Source organism: Hyperolius riggenbachi, chromosome 1, assembly GCF_040937935.1.
Source record: "Hyperolius riggenbachi isolate aHypRig1 chromosome 1, aHypRig1.pri, whole genome shotgun sequence".
In the NCBI taxonomy this organism is placed as follows: Eukaryota; Metazoa; Chordata; class Amphibia; order Anura; family Hyperoliidae; genus Hyperolius; species Hyperolius riggenbachi.
In genome coordinates, this window is record NC_090646.1 from 98,505,586 (window position 1) to 98,521,043 (window position 15,458).

The window sequence follows — 15,458 nt, forward strand, 5'->3', positions numbered from 1 at the left end:
ACACAGGATTTGTGATAAAGGAACAAAAATCAAAATCATAATAATAGAGTGTTAAAACACTCACACTGAGCTCACCCCTTTGTGTGTAGAGAATCATTAGTCAGCCATAATAACAATGTTGTAACGCCAAAAAAAAAACCCCATTATACTACGCTGGTCTCTTTACCCGGTAACAATCACAATGTAGTCACGTGTCACTAAATTACAGACATGTTTTTAGGTCTTGGAATCTAAATTGACATGCAAAATAAATAATATGTGGCAACACTTTGCTTTTGGAGCGCAATATCTAAAGGTGGCCACACGCGATGCAATAAAAGGATCACATTTTTATGGCAGTTAAATTAACATGATTGGTTGTACAGAAAAATCTAAAGCTTTTTTTTATCCCTCTGAGAAATCTGTTCAAATTTCCTGTTTTTTTAAAAAAAAAGTCAATTGGGAGTGGTGGAAGTTCCCAATTAATTTTTATAAAATTGAATGATGTAAGATAGATTTAAATTTGTTAATGTGTAGACCCAAACAATTTTTTTCAGAGTTCTCAATCATTTTTTTTTCATTATTGGGGAAAAATTGAACACATGTGTGGCACATTGCTAAGAATGTTTTAAGTGTTACAATCAATCAATCAATCAATCAGAAAAAATGATTGTAATTCTTAAATTGAAAATACATTTTAAACATTGTTTGGTATGTGGCCACCTTTACAGCTGCTATGGTCACAAAAGTCATTTGTATACAACTTCTTTCCCAGTTTTTGTTAGGAATCCGACTCTGCACGGTTGCACTTGCTGGTGGCACTAGGTTCCTGGACTGTGCTATTATCTATCTTCACCAGCAGGTGGCATTGTGCAGCATGTCATGGACATTATCTTGCCTGCTGTTTCCCAGTTTACCTGCTGATGGCTCTCTGCATCTGGACAAGCAGTATTTTCAGCATTCACCAGCAGGTGGCCCTCATGCAATCCATCTTGGACAATTGTTCATCATAATATCTGCGGTTTGGAATTGCATTTAAGGACTCCACCCACCCCAGAACCTTGCCAGAAATTCAGTTCAGCTTGGCTGTGCTGTTGCTGTGTTCTGAGCCTTCTGCTCTGAGAAGCTCTGTCCTGATCTGATCTGATCTCCTGGTTTATGTTCCTTGCTTTACTCTGACTCCGATTTGCCTTGCCCTTGTCTGCTGTTCCGCCTGGTCTGTAATATATATCTGTATATATCTGTATATTCTTGTATAGTTAGATAGTTTAGTATTGCTGTGTCTTATGTGGATTGCACTGTGGGGATTTGCTATTGCTCATTTGTATATAGTTGCATTGATTAACAATACAATTGTTTCTTATTTTACATTCATTGGTTTCCATCTCAGTCTTTGCTGCAAGTATAGGTAGCCAGTATAGTTTCCCCAGTATAGGTAGCTAGTATAGTTGTCCCCAGTATAGGTAGCCAATATTGTTACACCCTGTATATGTAGCTAGTATAGTTGCCTCAGTATAGGTAGCTAGTATAGTTGCCTCCTGCATAGGTAGTATAGTTGCCCCAGTATAAGTAGCTAGTATAGTCGCCCCAGTATAGGTAGCTGGTATAGTTGTCCCCAGTATAGGTAGCCAATATTGTTACACCCTGTATATGTAGCTAGTATAGTTGCCTCAGTATAGGTAGCTAGTATAGTTGCCTCCTGCATAGGTAGTATAGTTGCCCCAGTATAAGTAGCTAGTATAGTTGCCCCAGTATAAGTAGCTACTATAGTCGCCCCAGTATAGGTAGCTGGTATAGTTGCCCCCAGTATAGGTAGTATAGTTGCCCTAATATAGGTAGCTCATATAGTTGCCCCAAGTATAGGTAGTATAGTTGCCCCAAGTATAGGTAGTATAGTTGCCCCAAGTATAGATAGTATAGTTGCCCCAGTATAGGTAGCTAGTATACTTGTCCCCAGTATAGGTAGCCAATATTGTTACCCCTGTATACAGTATGTAGCTAGTATAGTTGCCCCAGTATAGGTAGCTAGTATAGTTGCTTCCAGCATACTGTATGTGGTATAGTTGCCTCAGTATATGTAGCTAGTATAGTTGTCCCAGTATAAGTAGCTAGTATAGTTGCCCTAGTATAGGTAGCTGGTATAGTTGCCCCCAGTATAGGTAGTATAGTTGCCCCAGTATAGGTAGCTAGTATAGTTGTCCCGAGTATAGGTAGTATAGTAGCCCTATTATACTTTAGCCAGGAAGAGCAGCGAGCACACAGTGGTGGGGAGGGGGATAACACCCCCATCCCTCACCTGGGGTTCTCCCTTCCGCGCTCCCCCTCCAGATATTATGCCAGTGTGTCAGCGGCGGCGGGCAGGTAATGAATGACTCACCTCTTCCTTCTATGGTCCAGGCGTCGGAGCGTGCGTTCCAGAGGTCTTCTCCTTTTTTCACACCACCCACTGTACTTCTGTTAGTACAGTAAGCGGCATTGAAGAAGGAGAAGGCCTCTAGAACGCACGCTCCGACGCCTGAAACGCAGAAGGAAGAGGTGATTCATTCATTCTCCGCCTGCTGCCACACTTGTAATATCTGGAGGGAGAGCACAGAAGGGGAGTGCCCAGGTGAGGGAGGGGGGGGGGGTCTGGCCCCCCTCCCCACCATTGTGTGCCCGCTGATCCTCCTTCCTGCTCCCCCAGACGCCGCCCCCTGATTTGCACCGCCTGAAGAAAGCACCTCACTTGGCATCACGGGTGGACTGGGCCTGCATAGAAACAACTGACAAAAAGATCTAAAAACACTGAAGCAGTAAACCTGGTGAAAAACAACATTTGTGCCATTCTCAAAACTTTTGGCCAGGAGTGTATTTTATGTAGATGTAAGAAGTACAAGCATCCTAAAACTTTAAGAATATATTGTGCCATCATGAGCACTGTCGCCATACTCCACGGTAAAGTCATTTAAATACTTTAATTATACCTAGCTGGAAGAGCTCTGAGACTCTCAGTGATAGGTCATTTTGCTTCCCCTATTAGCATACAGCTGTGATACTTCAGATGCTCACAGCCTCATCCCCATCAGCCATGTAATGCCATTAATTGCTACCTTACTGTACATAGGGAGGTTTGCTTACCTGTGATTAAGTTAAAAAAGTGTCTTTTTTTATTTCACTTAAAGCAACATGTAGCCAGTTGGAACAGAGAGTGCTGCAAGCTTCCAGCTTTCACTGATCAGAGGCTATTTATGGTGAGCCAGTATTTGCCATTGCAGGTTTCAAGTCTCTATGTAATTTTCATAATTTTGTCAAAACCTTTTGGCTACCACCTCTTAGGCTTTGTACACAGGGTCGGTTCTAGCTAAAATAGGGCCCTGGGGAAAAATAACTTGGGGGGTCTCCCTGGTGCCACCCCCTTCCAACCAAATCACCCCCAGAATCCCATAGCTGGCTGCAAGGCCCGATCTAATCCCCCCTTCCCTGTCACACAATATGACTAGGTTTCCATCATATGATTACATGTCCTCTAAAAAGCATTTGTGGGGTTCCCATTATTCACCTCCTACTTTTCCTATACAGAATAAACACACAGCATCCCCACTGTCATGGGTCACCATAGCTGGGGCAATTGCCCCCTTTGCCTCTATGAAAGTGCCGGCCCTGTCTATACACATGCTAGATGAAACGATAATCCAGTGGCCACTAACCCCACTTAGCTGGAGTATCGCTTCGGCCCGAGCAGCAGCGGAGAGCATTGTTCTTCCCACTTACTCCGCCCGCCTCATGACATCACACCTCCGCCCCCTGCCTGGGAACACATCGCTAGCCTGTGTCTGTAAAGCCTCGGCCCTGCAATATCACCCGGTGGGTTTGGGTTCTTCTCTCTCTCCCCTCATTCATACTGGGGCTCCCTTTGCAGAGTAGTGAGTGACTGGCATGCCTGGGCTTGTAAACAGAACATGGAGATTATTAGAATAAATGGTTTCATCTGTCGGCGAATGCTTTCGGCTGGCACCTGGCTGAATCGGTCAGTCAGTGTGATTGCATTAGAAGCTGCTGTGCACACCCCATATGCCCCCCGCTGAGGTGGCCGTCTGTATGGGGCTTTTCCTATACCTCATTTAAACTAACTGTTTTGTACCAGGAACTAAATGGTTCTTAAACACAAGGGATACCCAATTACAGCTACTGATTGTTATTTTTTGCTTTGGATAAAATGTTGATGCTTTATAAATAAGTGATGATAATAATATGGTTATCAGTTATAGCTCTATAGATTTCAGTCATGTCACTCAATCACATTGTCAGAAACTGGCCCGCGGCACGCCTGCGTATACGGTTCCCGACTGCGGGTTTGACCAGACTGAGAGGGGAAGCAGCCTTAGTCAAGCTAAAACAAGGCTGGGACCCCTCAGAACACCTCTCACTGCCACCACTAGCGGTTTGCTAGACACTTCCACTCTGCTGTCGAGTCCTCAGCGCGCACTCCGCGTTTTCGTATTTGGGTCAGCTTTGCGCTTAGGCCAAATACGGGAACGCCACGCACCCACACACACACACAGTTGCAATCTTACACTGTCGTGAAGCAAAGACCCACTAACAGTCGTTCCGAACGATACTGTTAGCCACTCTGCTGTCGCTACTCGCACTGGCGTTGTTCGTACGTTGGGTCAGCTGCGCGCTTAGGCCAACGTATGACAAACGCCCCCACACACAATGCAATTACAATTTCATACGGTAGTGTTGCTCAAGCGTACAATTAGGCATGAACTTATACACGGTTACACTTCAGTCTCTTCTAGGCTATGAGTGTTAGTTTAGTACGGCAGAAGTCAAACTTATTAAATAATAATTTAATATTCTAGAAAAACATAGAACAATGCAGAACTTAATATATACAAAAAGATTACAAAAAAAACAAAGTAAAAATGTTACAAGATAAAAGTTACAAAAATAAGAGGTTACAAAGATAACACACACGGATATTTGCGTAAAAATAAACGGGGGAAAAAAGAACGTTACCAGCTTAGGTTAGAACGTTGTTTGACGGGAGGACGCCGTTTCGACCAGGAGTCGCGATCCTCCCTAGCTATTCGCTACCTCCGAGAGAAGATACCGGTGGCTGTCCTGGGCCAGCTTAAATAGTCCGAAGTGTCCCCTGGGGCATTTAATGTCCTGCCCCCAGGAACTAATGCAGTTTCCCCGTTTGTGACATCACCGAACGCTTGTCATAATCTTTCTTGTGATATGCAAACTTCAAAGGGGTTCCTGTGTTAGCTTCTTGAAGTTTGCAGAATTCAATAGGTGAGATTGTATCCTATCAGACATCAAAAAGCTTCCTCCACATTATTTCCTTGGTTAAAGTGTATTTTCGCACATACATGAAAAGATGGCCTTTTGGTTACAGGTAGCAGTTTGCCTGTATTTGCCTGTAGACAGACGCAGACAATCACACCTGGGACAGTAGATCAAAAGTGACTGCTAGTGGCTTAATGAGCTGCTTCCTTGCCTATTGAAGGTGACTGGTCGTATTCACTGAAGACCTCTTTAGATGCAAATGTAGGTCTAGTGACCCACCCACACAAATACATGAACAGTCCATGAATCTAGCCTGCATCTCTACACCTTTGACATACCACAGCAGATATAAAAATGGGAAAATGAAAATATATTACTGTATTATCCTTAACAGCATCAGCACCCCAATATATCGCCACACCTCCACCGTTAACTTGGTGCAAGGCAGACGATCTTCCCAGATCATCCTGCCAGCACCTACACTGTTGGTTCTGCTTGACGGGACAGCCCATCCGCATTCCCATGATTGCTCCCCTTCCTATGTTGAATAGTGAAGCTATATTGTTGGAGAACCAAGCTCCATCTCAGCAATTTTCCATTGTCACCGGAAACCCGATGTAACCAACTAAGAGGGTTGTGTTCGGTGACGACCGTGAATACGCGACCATAGAGGTAGTGCTGCAGCTTTTGTAGGGCCCATACAATTGCCAAGCACTCTTTCTCTATGGTGGCGTAGGCTACCTCCCGGGGTAGCAGCTTCCGACTTAAATACAGAATCGGATGTTATTCCCCAGTCTGGTTTACCTGGCTTAACACAGCACCTAGGCCAAAGGCTGAGGCGTCCGTCTGGACCACAAACCGTCGGCTGAAGTCTGGCGCTTGCAACACGGGAGGGCTGGCTAGGGCCCTCTTCAGAGCTGTGAATGACTGTTCACATTCTGGCGTCCAGAGAATCTGCTTGGGCAGCTTCTTTTTGGTGAGATCTGTCAATGGCTTGGCGAGGGCACTGTAGTTGGGGACAAACTTTCTATAGTACCCAGCCGTTCCTAAGAAGGACTGAATCTGTTTCTTCGTTTGGGGGGTGGGCCAGGACACAATGGCATCTACCTTCCCAGTATCTGGACGAAGCTCTCCCCCCCCCCCCCCCCCACCACATGTCCCAGGTACTGTACCTGTTTCATGCCGATCTGACACTTGCTAGGCTTGACTGTTAGTCCTGCTGCAGTGATGCGCCCCAAAACCTGTGACAGCTGCGCTAAGTGGTCGTTCCAGTTGGCGCTAAACACGGCGATGTCATCCAGGTAGGCGACAGCGCAGTGTTTCAAACCTTCCAGGAGACCATTTACAACCCGTTGGAAGGTGGCCGGGGCGTTTTTCATTCCAAAGGGCATTACATTTAATTCAAACAGACCTGAGGGGGTGATAAAGGCAGACCTCTCCCATGCCTCAGCTGTTAGAGGGACCTGCCAGTATCCCCGACTCAAATCCACGATTGTTAGATATTGCGCGCCAGCTAGCTTATCTAACACTTCATCGACCCTCGGCATTGGGTAAGCATCTGACGCAGTTATCAAATTTAGTTTTCGATTATCTACACAGAACCGAGTGGTCTGGTCCCGTTTGGGTACTAGCACTACAGGTGATGCCCATGCGCTGTGCGACCGTTGGATCACCCCTAGTGACAGCATTTCCTCAATCTCCTTGCTGATGTGGGCCTGAACCTCAGGGGAGACTCTGTAGGCTGACTGTCTAACCGGCTTGTTATTTCCGGTGTCAACATGGTGTACAGCCAGGCTGGTCAGACCAGGGCGGGCTGTAAAGGTACCACGGTAAAGGGTCAGCACATCAGATAGCCCAGCCTGCTGCTCTGCTGTCAACTCCGGATTGATCTGCACCTCGGTAACAGAGTCGGTTTCCTGGGTGGAGGCCAGGATGTCAACCAGGGCCTCTGCTTCACCGTCCGGTAGCAAACTGCAGACAGGGAGAGCGCAAGCGGTTCTAGCATGATGTTCCTTTAACATATTTACATGGTATGTTTTCAGCTGCTTACCTCGGTCATCCAGCGCGACCACATAGGTCACATCACTAACCTTCCTATGTATGGTATAGGGCCCATCCCAAGCGGCCTGCAGCTTATTCTGTCGCATCGGGTTTAGGACCCATACCTTGCGACCTACCTCATAAACTCTCTCCCTAGCCCCGTGGTCATACCACTGCTTCTGGGTGGCCTGGGCTTGAGTCAGATTCTCTCGCACTAACCCCACCAGGGTGTCCATCTTTTCCCGGAACTTTAGAACGTATTCCACTATGGAGACCCCGGGGCCCATATCCTGCCCCTCCCAGACCTCTCGAATGAGATCGAGGGGTCCGCGTACCCTCCTCCCATATAATAGCTCAAAGGGCGAGAACCCGGTGGATGCCTGGGGCACCTCACGATAAGCAAACAGCAAGTGGGGCAGGTATCGCTCCCAGTCTCTCTCTTGCGATTCAACAAACACCCTTAGCCTCTGTTTCAGAGTACCGTTGAACCGCTCACATAACCCATTTGTCTGGGAGTGGTAAGGGCTGGCCATGATGTGTTCTACCTGCATTTGTTTACAGAGGCATTCCATTAGGCACGACATGAATTGCGGGCCGTGATCGGTGAGCATTTCACGGGGAAAACCGACCCGTGAGAAAATGCGCACCAATGCGTCCGCAACCTTGTCTGCCCGTATGGAGCTCAGGGCTACAGCTTCAGGGTAGGGAGTGGCATAATCTACCACCGTAAGAATGAAACGTTTCCCTGTGCTGCTGGGTATCGCTAGAGGCCCAATTATGTCAACAGCAACCCTTTGGAAGGGCTCCTCTATTATGGGTAAGGGCCTCAGTGGGGCTTTGTCGGTGTCACCTGCTTTGCCGACCCGCTGACAGGCGACACAAGACCGGCAAAAATCAGCAATATCTGTCCCCATGTGGGGCCAATAAAAATTGTGGGCAAGCCGGGATTTGGTCTTGCGGATCCCCAAGTGACCAGCCAGGGGCACCTCATGTGCTATTCTTAATAGCTGCTCCCTGTACCTGTGGGGAACAATCAACTGCCGGTCGGCCTCCTCCACTTCAGACGGCTCAGAGGGAATAACCTCTCTGTACAGTCTGCCGTGTTCCCAGTACACCCTCACTTTGTCGCCCTCCACCGGTGCCCTGTCCGCCAGACTCCTGAGCTCTTCCAGGCTGCTATCAAGTCGCACAGCCTCGGAGAACTCAGCGCTGTCGGCCACAGGCACCAGGGAGGTGGCAAACTGAGAGGCCTCTGGGTCCTCAGAGCCAGGCTCTGAAGTGGAAGAGCCCGACCCAGTGACATCAGCCCCTTCAGTGGACAATTCGTCTGCTGCAGCCCGGTGAGCACTGCGGGTCACCACTGCAGCTGACGGAGCGTTCACTGTACACATGTCATCATGCAACACATCACATATTACATCAACATTATCTGCATTCATGGTAACAACGTGTCCTCCTCCAGGCCTGGGCACTGGAGACTCACTAGGGCTGGCTCCTAGTACACAGTCCGTAGCCCCTGGGGCCTCACCAGCACTCCCCGCTTGCACAGCATTATCACACAGTACCTTGCAAGAGTCCGGAACTTCTGCGGGGGATGCAGGCTCCATGGGGTGTGGAGTAGGCTCATACCGGGCCACTAACCGTCCCAGGTCAGTACCCAACAAAACGTTCGTGGGGATGGCATCCGTTACCCCCACTTCTTTCATTCCGCTGCCGGCCCCCCAATCCAGGTGGACCAAGGCGGTGGGTATGGCGGGGGTGACACCCCCAACTCCTTTGACAGCCATAGTCTTGCCAGGAATGTACTCCTCAGGGTTCACAAGCTGGGGGTGCACTAGAGTCACCTCTGCTCCAGTGTCTCTTAGACCGGTGGTAACCGTATCCCCAACCGTGACAGGTTGCAGATTCTCTGCATAGCTACCTGCATTCCTGGTGGCACACAACGCATTTCGGGCCCCGCCAGAGTTTGGGGCTTCCTTCTTCTTTTCTGGGCACGTAGCACTGATGTGACCCGGTTTGTTACAGGCAAAACATCTCCGAGTGTCAACGGTGACTGTTCTACCTCCAGGCGGCTGCAGGACTTGGCTTCGCTGGGTGCTCAGAGGAGAAGGTCTCGCAGGCTTTTCTCCCTTCCAGCTGGGCGCCGTAGTCCTCCGAAAGTCAGATGCTCGATTGGACGTGTAGGCATCAGCAACTTTCGCGGCCTCATCCACGGTCTTCGGCTCTCGGTCCCATACAAACTGCCGGACCTCAACAGGACAAGTGTGGAGGAACTGGTCTTTTATTATCAGTTCCTGCAGGGCATCAAAGGTTTCAACCGACAGTCCTTTTAACCACTGCTGGAAGGCAGTGCGCAGGTTGCAAGCATGATCCAGGTAGCTGTCATTAGGACCTCGCTGCACTGTCCTGAAACGTTTTCGATACAGCTCTGGCGTGAGGTGGTATCGCGCAATGATGGCTTTCTTAATTGCCTCAAAGTCTGTTTCTTCCTCCTGGGGGAGACTCACAAACGCCTCCAGGGCCTTGCCTCTCAGCCCTGGTGTGAGGTATCTTGCCCACTGCTCACGGGGCACCCCATACTGCCGACAAGTCCTTTCAAACCCCTGTAGGAAAGTGTCTATGTCAGAGTCCTTGTCCATAGCGGGGAACTTATCCTGGGGGATTCTGTGGACTCGCTCACCTTCGCGTTCTGCGGGTCCAGCAGACCGGTTCTGCTGCTGAAGTTTAGCCAGCTCCAGCTGGTGTTGCCGTTCAGCACTTTCCCTCTCGGCCTGGAGTCGCTGGGCAGCTTGTTCCTTCTGGGCTTGTCGTATTTCCCTTTCTGCTTGCCGATGTTCCAGAATCAGCTTTAGGCGCAGTTCGGGCTCAGCCGAACCTAGTAGCTGTAGGTCGGCTTCCAGAGATGTCATCTCCGTGTTCGGTGGATCATCCAGGACATTGTCTCCACTCGCATCCTGTGGCGGGAGCGATTCCTCCTCTGGCGTGTCGTGAGCTGCATCCGCTGACGTTGAAGCACGGGCTCGTTCTGCCTCATCATGCTCCTCGAGCGCACGAACTAACTGCTCCTTAGTCTGGCCGCTCACCGTCTCGATGCCTTTGTGCTCACACAGGTTGAGTAGTATCTCTTTGTATTGCCTTGCATAGCTGGATGCTTTCTGAGCCATCGTGTTGCAAAAAAGAAAAAGGGGGGAGGGGAAAGCAAACACCAAGTGTGTATCTTTGAACAAAAAAAAAAACGTATATAGATTCTGCACTGAGTAGACTTCTGTAGGCTAGTTGCTTCTAGCAAGCTTCCAGCCTTTAGTACTCAGAATAGCGAGCTAAACTGCGTACTAATGTACTAAACGATGCCACCACTGCCAGCCAATTATGTCAGGAACCGGCCCGCGGCACGCCTGCGTATACGGTTCCCGACTGCGGGTTTGACCAGACTGAGAGGGGAAGCAGCCTTAGTCAAGCTAAAACAAGGCTGGGACCCCTCAGAACACCTCTCACTGCCACCACTAGCGGTTCGCTAGACACTTCCACTCTGCTGTCGAGTCCTCAGCGCGCACTCCGCGTTTTCGTATTTGGGTCAGCTTTGCGCTTAGGCCAAATACGGGAACGCCACGCACCCACACACACACACAGTTGCAATCTTACACTGTCGTGAAGCAAAGACCCACTAACAGTCGTTCCGAACGATACTGTTAGCCACTCTGCTGTCGCTACTCGCACTGGCGTTGTTCGTACGTTGGGTCAGCTGCGCGCTTAGGCCAACGTATGACAAACGCCCCCACACACAATGCAATTACAATTTCATACGGTAGTGTTGCTCAAGCATACAATTAGGCATGAACTTATACACGGTTACACTTCAGTCTCTTCTAGGCTATGAGTGTTAGTTTAGTACGGCAGAAGTCAAACTTATTAAATAATAATTTAATATTCTAGAAAAACATAGAACAGTGCAGAACTTAATATATACAAAAAGATTACAAAAAAAACAAAGTAAAAATGTTACAAGATAAAAGTTACAAAAATAAGAGGTTACAAAGATAACACACACGGATATTTGCGTAAAAATAAACGGGGGAAAAAAGAACGTTACCAGCTTAGGTTAGAACGTTGTTTGACGGGAGGACGCCGTTTCGACCAGGAGTCGCGATCCTCCCTAGCTATTCGCTACCTCCGAGAGAAGATACCGGTGGCTGTCCTGGGCCAGCTTAAATAGTCCGAAGTGTCCCCTGGGGCATTTAATGTCCTGCCCCCAGGAACTAATGCAGTTTCCCCGTTTGTGACATCACCGAACGCTTGTCATAATCTTTCTTGTGATATGCAAACTTCAAAGGGGTTCCTGTGTTAGCTTCTTGAAGTTTGCAGAATTCAATAGGTGAGATTGTATCCTATCAGGCATCAAAAAGCTTCCTGCACATTATTTCCTTGGTTAAAGTGTATTTTCGCACATACATGAAAAGATGGCCTTTTGGTTACAGGTAGCAGTTTGCCTGTATTTGCCTGTAGACAGACGCAGACAATCACACCTGGGACAGTAGATCAAAAGTGACTGCTAGTGGCTTAATGAGCTGCTTCCTTGCCTATTGAAGGTGACTGGTCGTATTCACTGAAGACCTCTTTAGATGCAAATGTAGGTCTAGTGACCCACCCACACAAATACATGAACAGTCCATGAATCTAGCCTGCATCTCTACACCTTTGACATACCACAGCAGATATAAAAATGGGAAAATGAAAATATATTACTGTATTATCCTTAACAGCATCAGCACCCCAATATATCGCCACACACATTACTATCATAATTCAGAGGACTTACCCGCGTAGGTGCATTTACCACAGACAGGTTAAACCCATATAGAAAGGATGACCCCACAGCTCCAACCAGAGCAGCCATGATAAGCTTCCATGTGAAATCCTGGATTTAAAAAAAAAAAAGTCTCAGTGCTATAAAATATACATTACCCTTCAGCATTAATATTCACTGTCTGTATGGTTCACAAAGCTCTTCTCTTGAACTATCTCACCTTGCTTATTTATTACCTCAACTATAAAGTCTTGTACACACACTAGATGGTTCTTGGCCAAGGTGGGCTGCCTGGGTCTGCCTGTGCCAAGAATTTAGCACCAAGCCCCAGTGGCATATCTAGAGGGGTACGTGCATGGCTCGTGCCATGTGTGCTGCAGAATCATGGACGACGTGCGTGCCCCTGTGCTGCCCCACCATACTTGCCCTTAGTGCTGCGTCACCATGCCTGCCCCGTCCTTCCCCATCGCTCAGACCTCAGACTACATTAATTCTAAAATCTGTGGAACATGGCTACCTTAAAGGGAACCTGAGCAGAGGCACTGGGTATGCATTTAAGCATGCCCACGTGTAATTGGTAATGTCGATAAACTCACCATGCCCTGTGTTATACTCTCTGCCTTCCGGTTACCCCATTCTAAATTACAGTGCAGCAGCGACTCTGCCGAAAGTCGCGCTGTGACCTTGGAACAGGAAGCATGTGGGTCTTCTCTGTGCATGCGCAGACTTCCTGGCTTCTTCCTTTTCAATTCCCCTCCCCTCTGCCACGCAACATATGTGCTGTTCCCATTCATTATCTTTAATTAATCGTTAAACAAAGTCCCCGTGTCAATGATTGTCAGCATCAATGAGATGCCGCGGTCATTGTAACTATGAAGTAGCACATCCAAGCATTACTTCCTGCTCGTGTACTTATAGTACACTAATAGGAAATAATGCACAAGCACATCTTTTGGCCATATAGTAAAATTACACCTACATACATTTATTTTAATAAAAAAGACCTACACTTACATTTAAACACCTTACTTCCCACGGTATCCCCTAATTACCCAAATACAATTTTTGCATCCCAAAAAAAGGCAAAAAAAAATACATAAATAGTTACCGTAGGGACTGAACTTTTTTAATAAATATGTCAAAACGATATATTAGCGTTAATCTTGTGAATATGAGCTTGTAAATAGTGATGGACGCAAAACTGAAAAAATGCACCTTTATTTCCAAATAAAATATTGGCAACATACATGGTACTTGGGAAATGTTTTAAATGTTGCAATAACCGGGACAAATGGGCAAATAAAATGCGTGGGTTATAATCATGGTTGCATGTATTATTTTAATAGCCGAAAACTATAAAAAAAAATGATTTTTTTCCATTTTGTTTCTTAATTTTCCTGTTAAAATGCATTTATAGTAAAATAATTATTAGCAAAATGTACCACCCAAAGAAAACCTAATTGGTGGCGAACAAAAACAAGATATAGATCGTTTCGTTGTGATCAGTGGTAACAAAGTTATAGGCAAATGAAAGGGAGGGGCGCTGAAAGGTGAAAATAGCTCTGGTACAGAAGGGGGAAAACACCTCAGTAGTGAAGTGGTTAAAATATGTGCTATTGTAGATAGTGTTGTGTTGTGTATAAGTTCTTTTGCCCTTATCTTATCAGAAGAAAATATATATTTTTTTTCTAATGGGTCAGGTCAATTTAATTTGTTGTGCTTTGTAGTGACAGGCAGCTCGGGGTATTGCTGGTGCTCGGAAAATGAATATCTATGGAATGGAGCCAGAGAAGTGAAGTCACACTATTACACTCTCCCACCTCCAGCCAGAGATCTGTCTTTTGCCATGCTTGTCCTTTTCTTTGACTTACATTTATCAAAGTCCTTCTTCAAGGTGCACAGCAAATACCTGAATCAGCAGTAAATACTCTGCTGGCTCTTCACTGACCATTGCCAGTTGTCAGTCAGAATACAGCAGCGGGCAGCACAGATTACACTCAGAATTTAAACAAGAGTATCACCTACTTAAAGGACACCTGAACTGAGAGTAATCTGTAGGTGGACATATTTATTTCCTTTTAAGGCGGATCTAAACTCAGAACTTCATCTCTGCTCTAAATCATATGCAACAGCATAATAACCTTTAAAGAAAAACATTTCTTTGTTACAGCTAAAACAAATCTTAAAATAAACCCACAGTGTTTCTATTTCCTGCTTCCATAGAAGCAGACATATTGGTAACATCCTGTGCTTTCAAATGAGCTTATCTGCCTTATCTGCCGTGGTAGTCAGGTGAGTGACATAGGGGAGAGATCAAACTACAACTTGTGATTAGACACAGATGAGGGGAAATTAGACAGGCTAAAGTCTCTAAATACATACAGGGTGCATTTCTCTGTTTTCCTTCTGTCCTGTGCAAGAGTTCAGGTCCACTTTAAACAATATTATTTGTCTGGCGTCTTGCTAATCTCTTTGGCTGCAGTAGTGTCTGATTCACACACCTGAAACAAGCATGCGGCTAATCTAGTCAGATTTAGTCAGAACATCTGATGTGCGTGCTAATTCAGGGTCTATGGCTAAAGGTATTACAGGCAACTGGTTTTGTTAGTCCATGGAGATGGTAAGATTATTATTAGCTTATTCAAGCAAACCTGAAGTAACAATGAACTGATGAGAGAAACTTTTTTTTTTATCAACAGCCATACTCCTAAACATGGCTTTTCTGAAACCCTGTAGTCTTATGGTGTATCTTAAGGTTAAAATCTACTGTTTAAGGTCTCCTATACATACCATGTCAATTATGAGCAAGCATATGCCCCAGTAGTTGCCCAAATAAAGGTAAGCCAGCTATAGGTGCCACAGTATAAGTAAGAAGGCTATAGGTGCCACATTATAGGTAAGCCAGCTATAGGTGCCATAGTATCGGTAAGCCAGCTATAGGTGCCATAGCATAGGTAAGCCAGCTATAGGTGCCACAGTATAAGTAAGCCAGCTATAGGTGCCATAGTATAAGTAAGCCAGCTATAGGTGTAACCATATAGGTAAGCCAGCTATTGGTGCCACATTATAGGTAAGCCAGCTATAGGTGCCACAGTATAAGTAAGCAGGCTATAGGTGCCACATTATAGGTAAGCCAGCTATAGGTGCCATAGTATCGGTAAGCCAGCTATAGGTGCCATAGCATAGGTAAGCCAGCTATAGGTGCCACAGTATAAGTAAGCCAGCTATTGGTGCCACATTATAGGTAAGCCAGCTATAGGTGCCATGGTATAGGTAAGCCAGCTATAGGTTCCATGGTATAGGTAAGCCAACTATAGGTGCCATAGTTTAGGTAAGCCAGCTATAGGTGCCATAGTAT

General features: G+C 46.5%; 2 protein-coding genes across 8 annotated transcripts in view; both read right to left on the reverse strand.

Moving 5' to 3' along the window:
* Positions 1-15,458, reverse strand: part of SLC2A9 (solute carrier family 2 member 9) — a 524,193-nt gene that overhangs the window by 446,442 nt on the left and 62,293 nt on the right. For all 7 annotated transcript variants that reach the window (XR_011030521.1, XR_011030522.1, XM_068277492.1 and 4 more), the window contains exon 3: positions 12,113-12,211. Coding sequence is in view for 5 of the 7 variants with exons in the window: in XM_068277492.1 (XP_068133593.1) it covers positions 12,113-12,211 (99 nt within the window). In the remaining 2 variants the exon portion in view is untranslated. The remainder of the gene's footprint in view (positions 1-12,112; positions 12,212-15,458) is intronic.
* On the reverse strand, positions 2,701-10,442 carry LOC137561554 (uncharacterized; the record flags this gene model as incomplete). Its single annotated transcript, XM_068272872.1, has 2 exons — positions 2,701-2,727; positions 8,934-10,442. Coding segments are annotated over 2 exons (1,536 nt in total), but the record flags the coding sequence as incomplete, so codon positions are not given.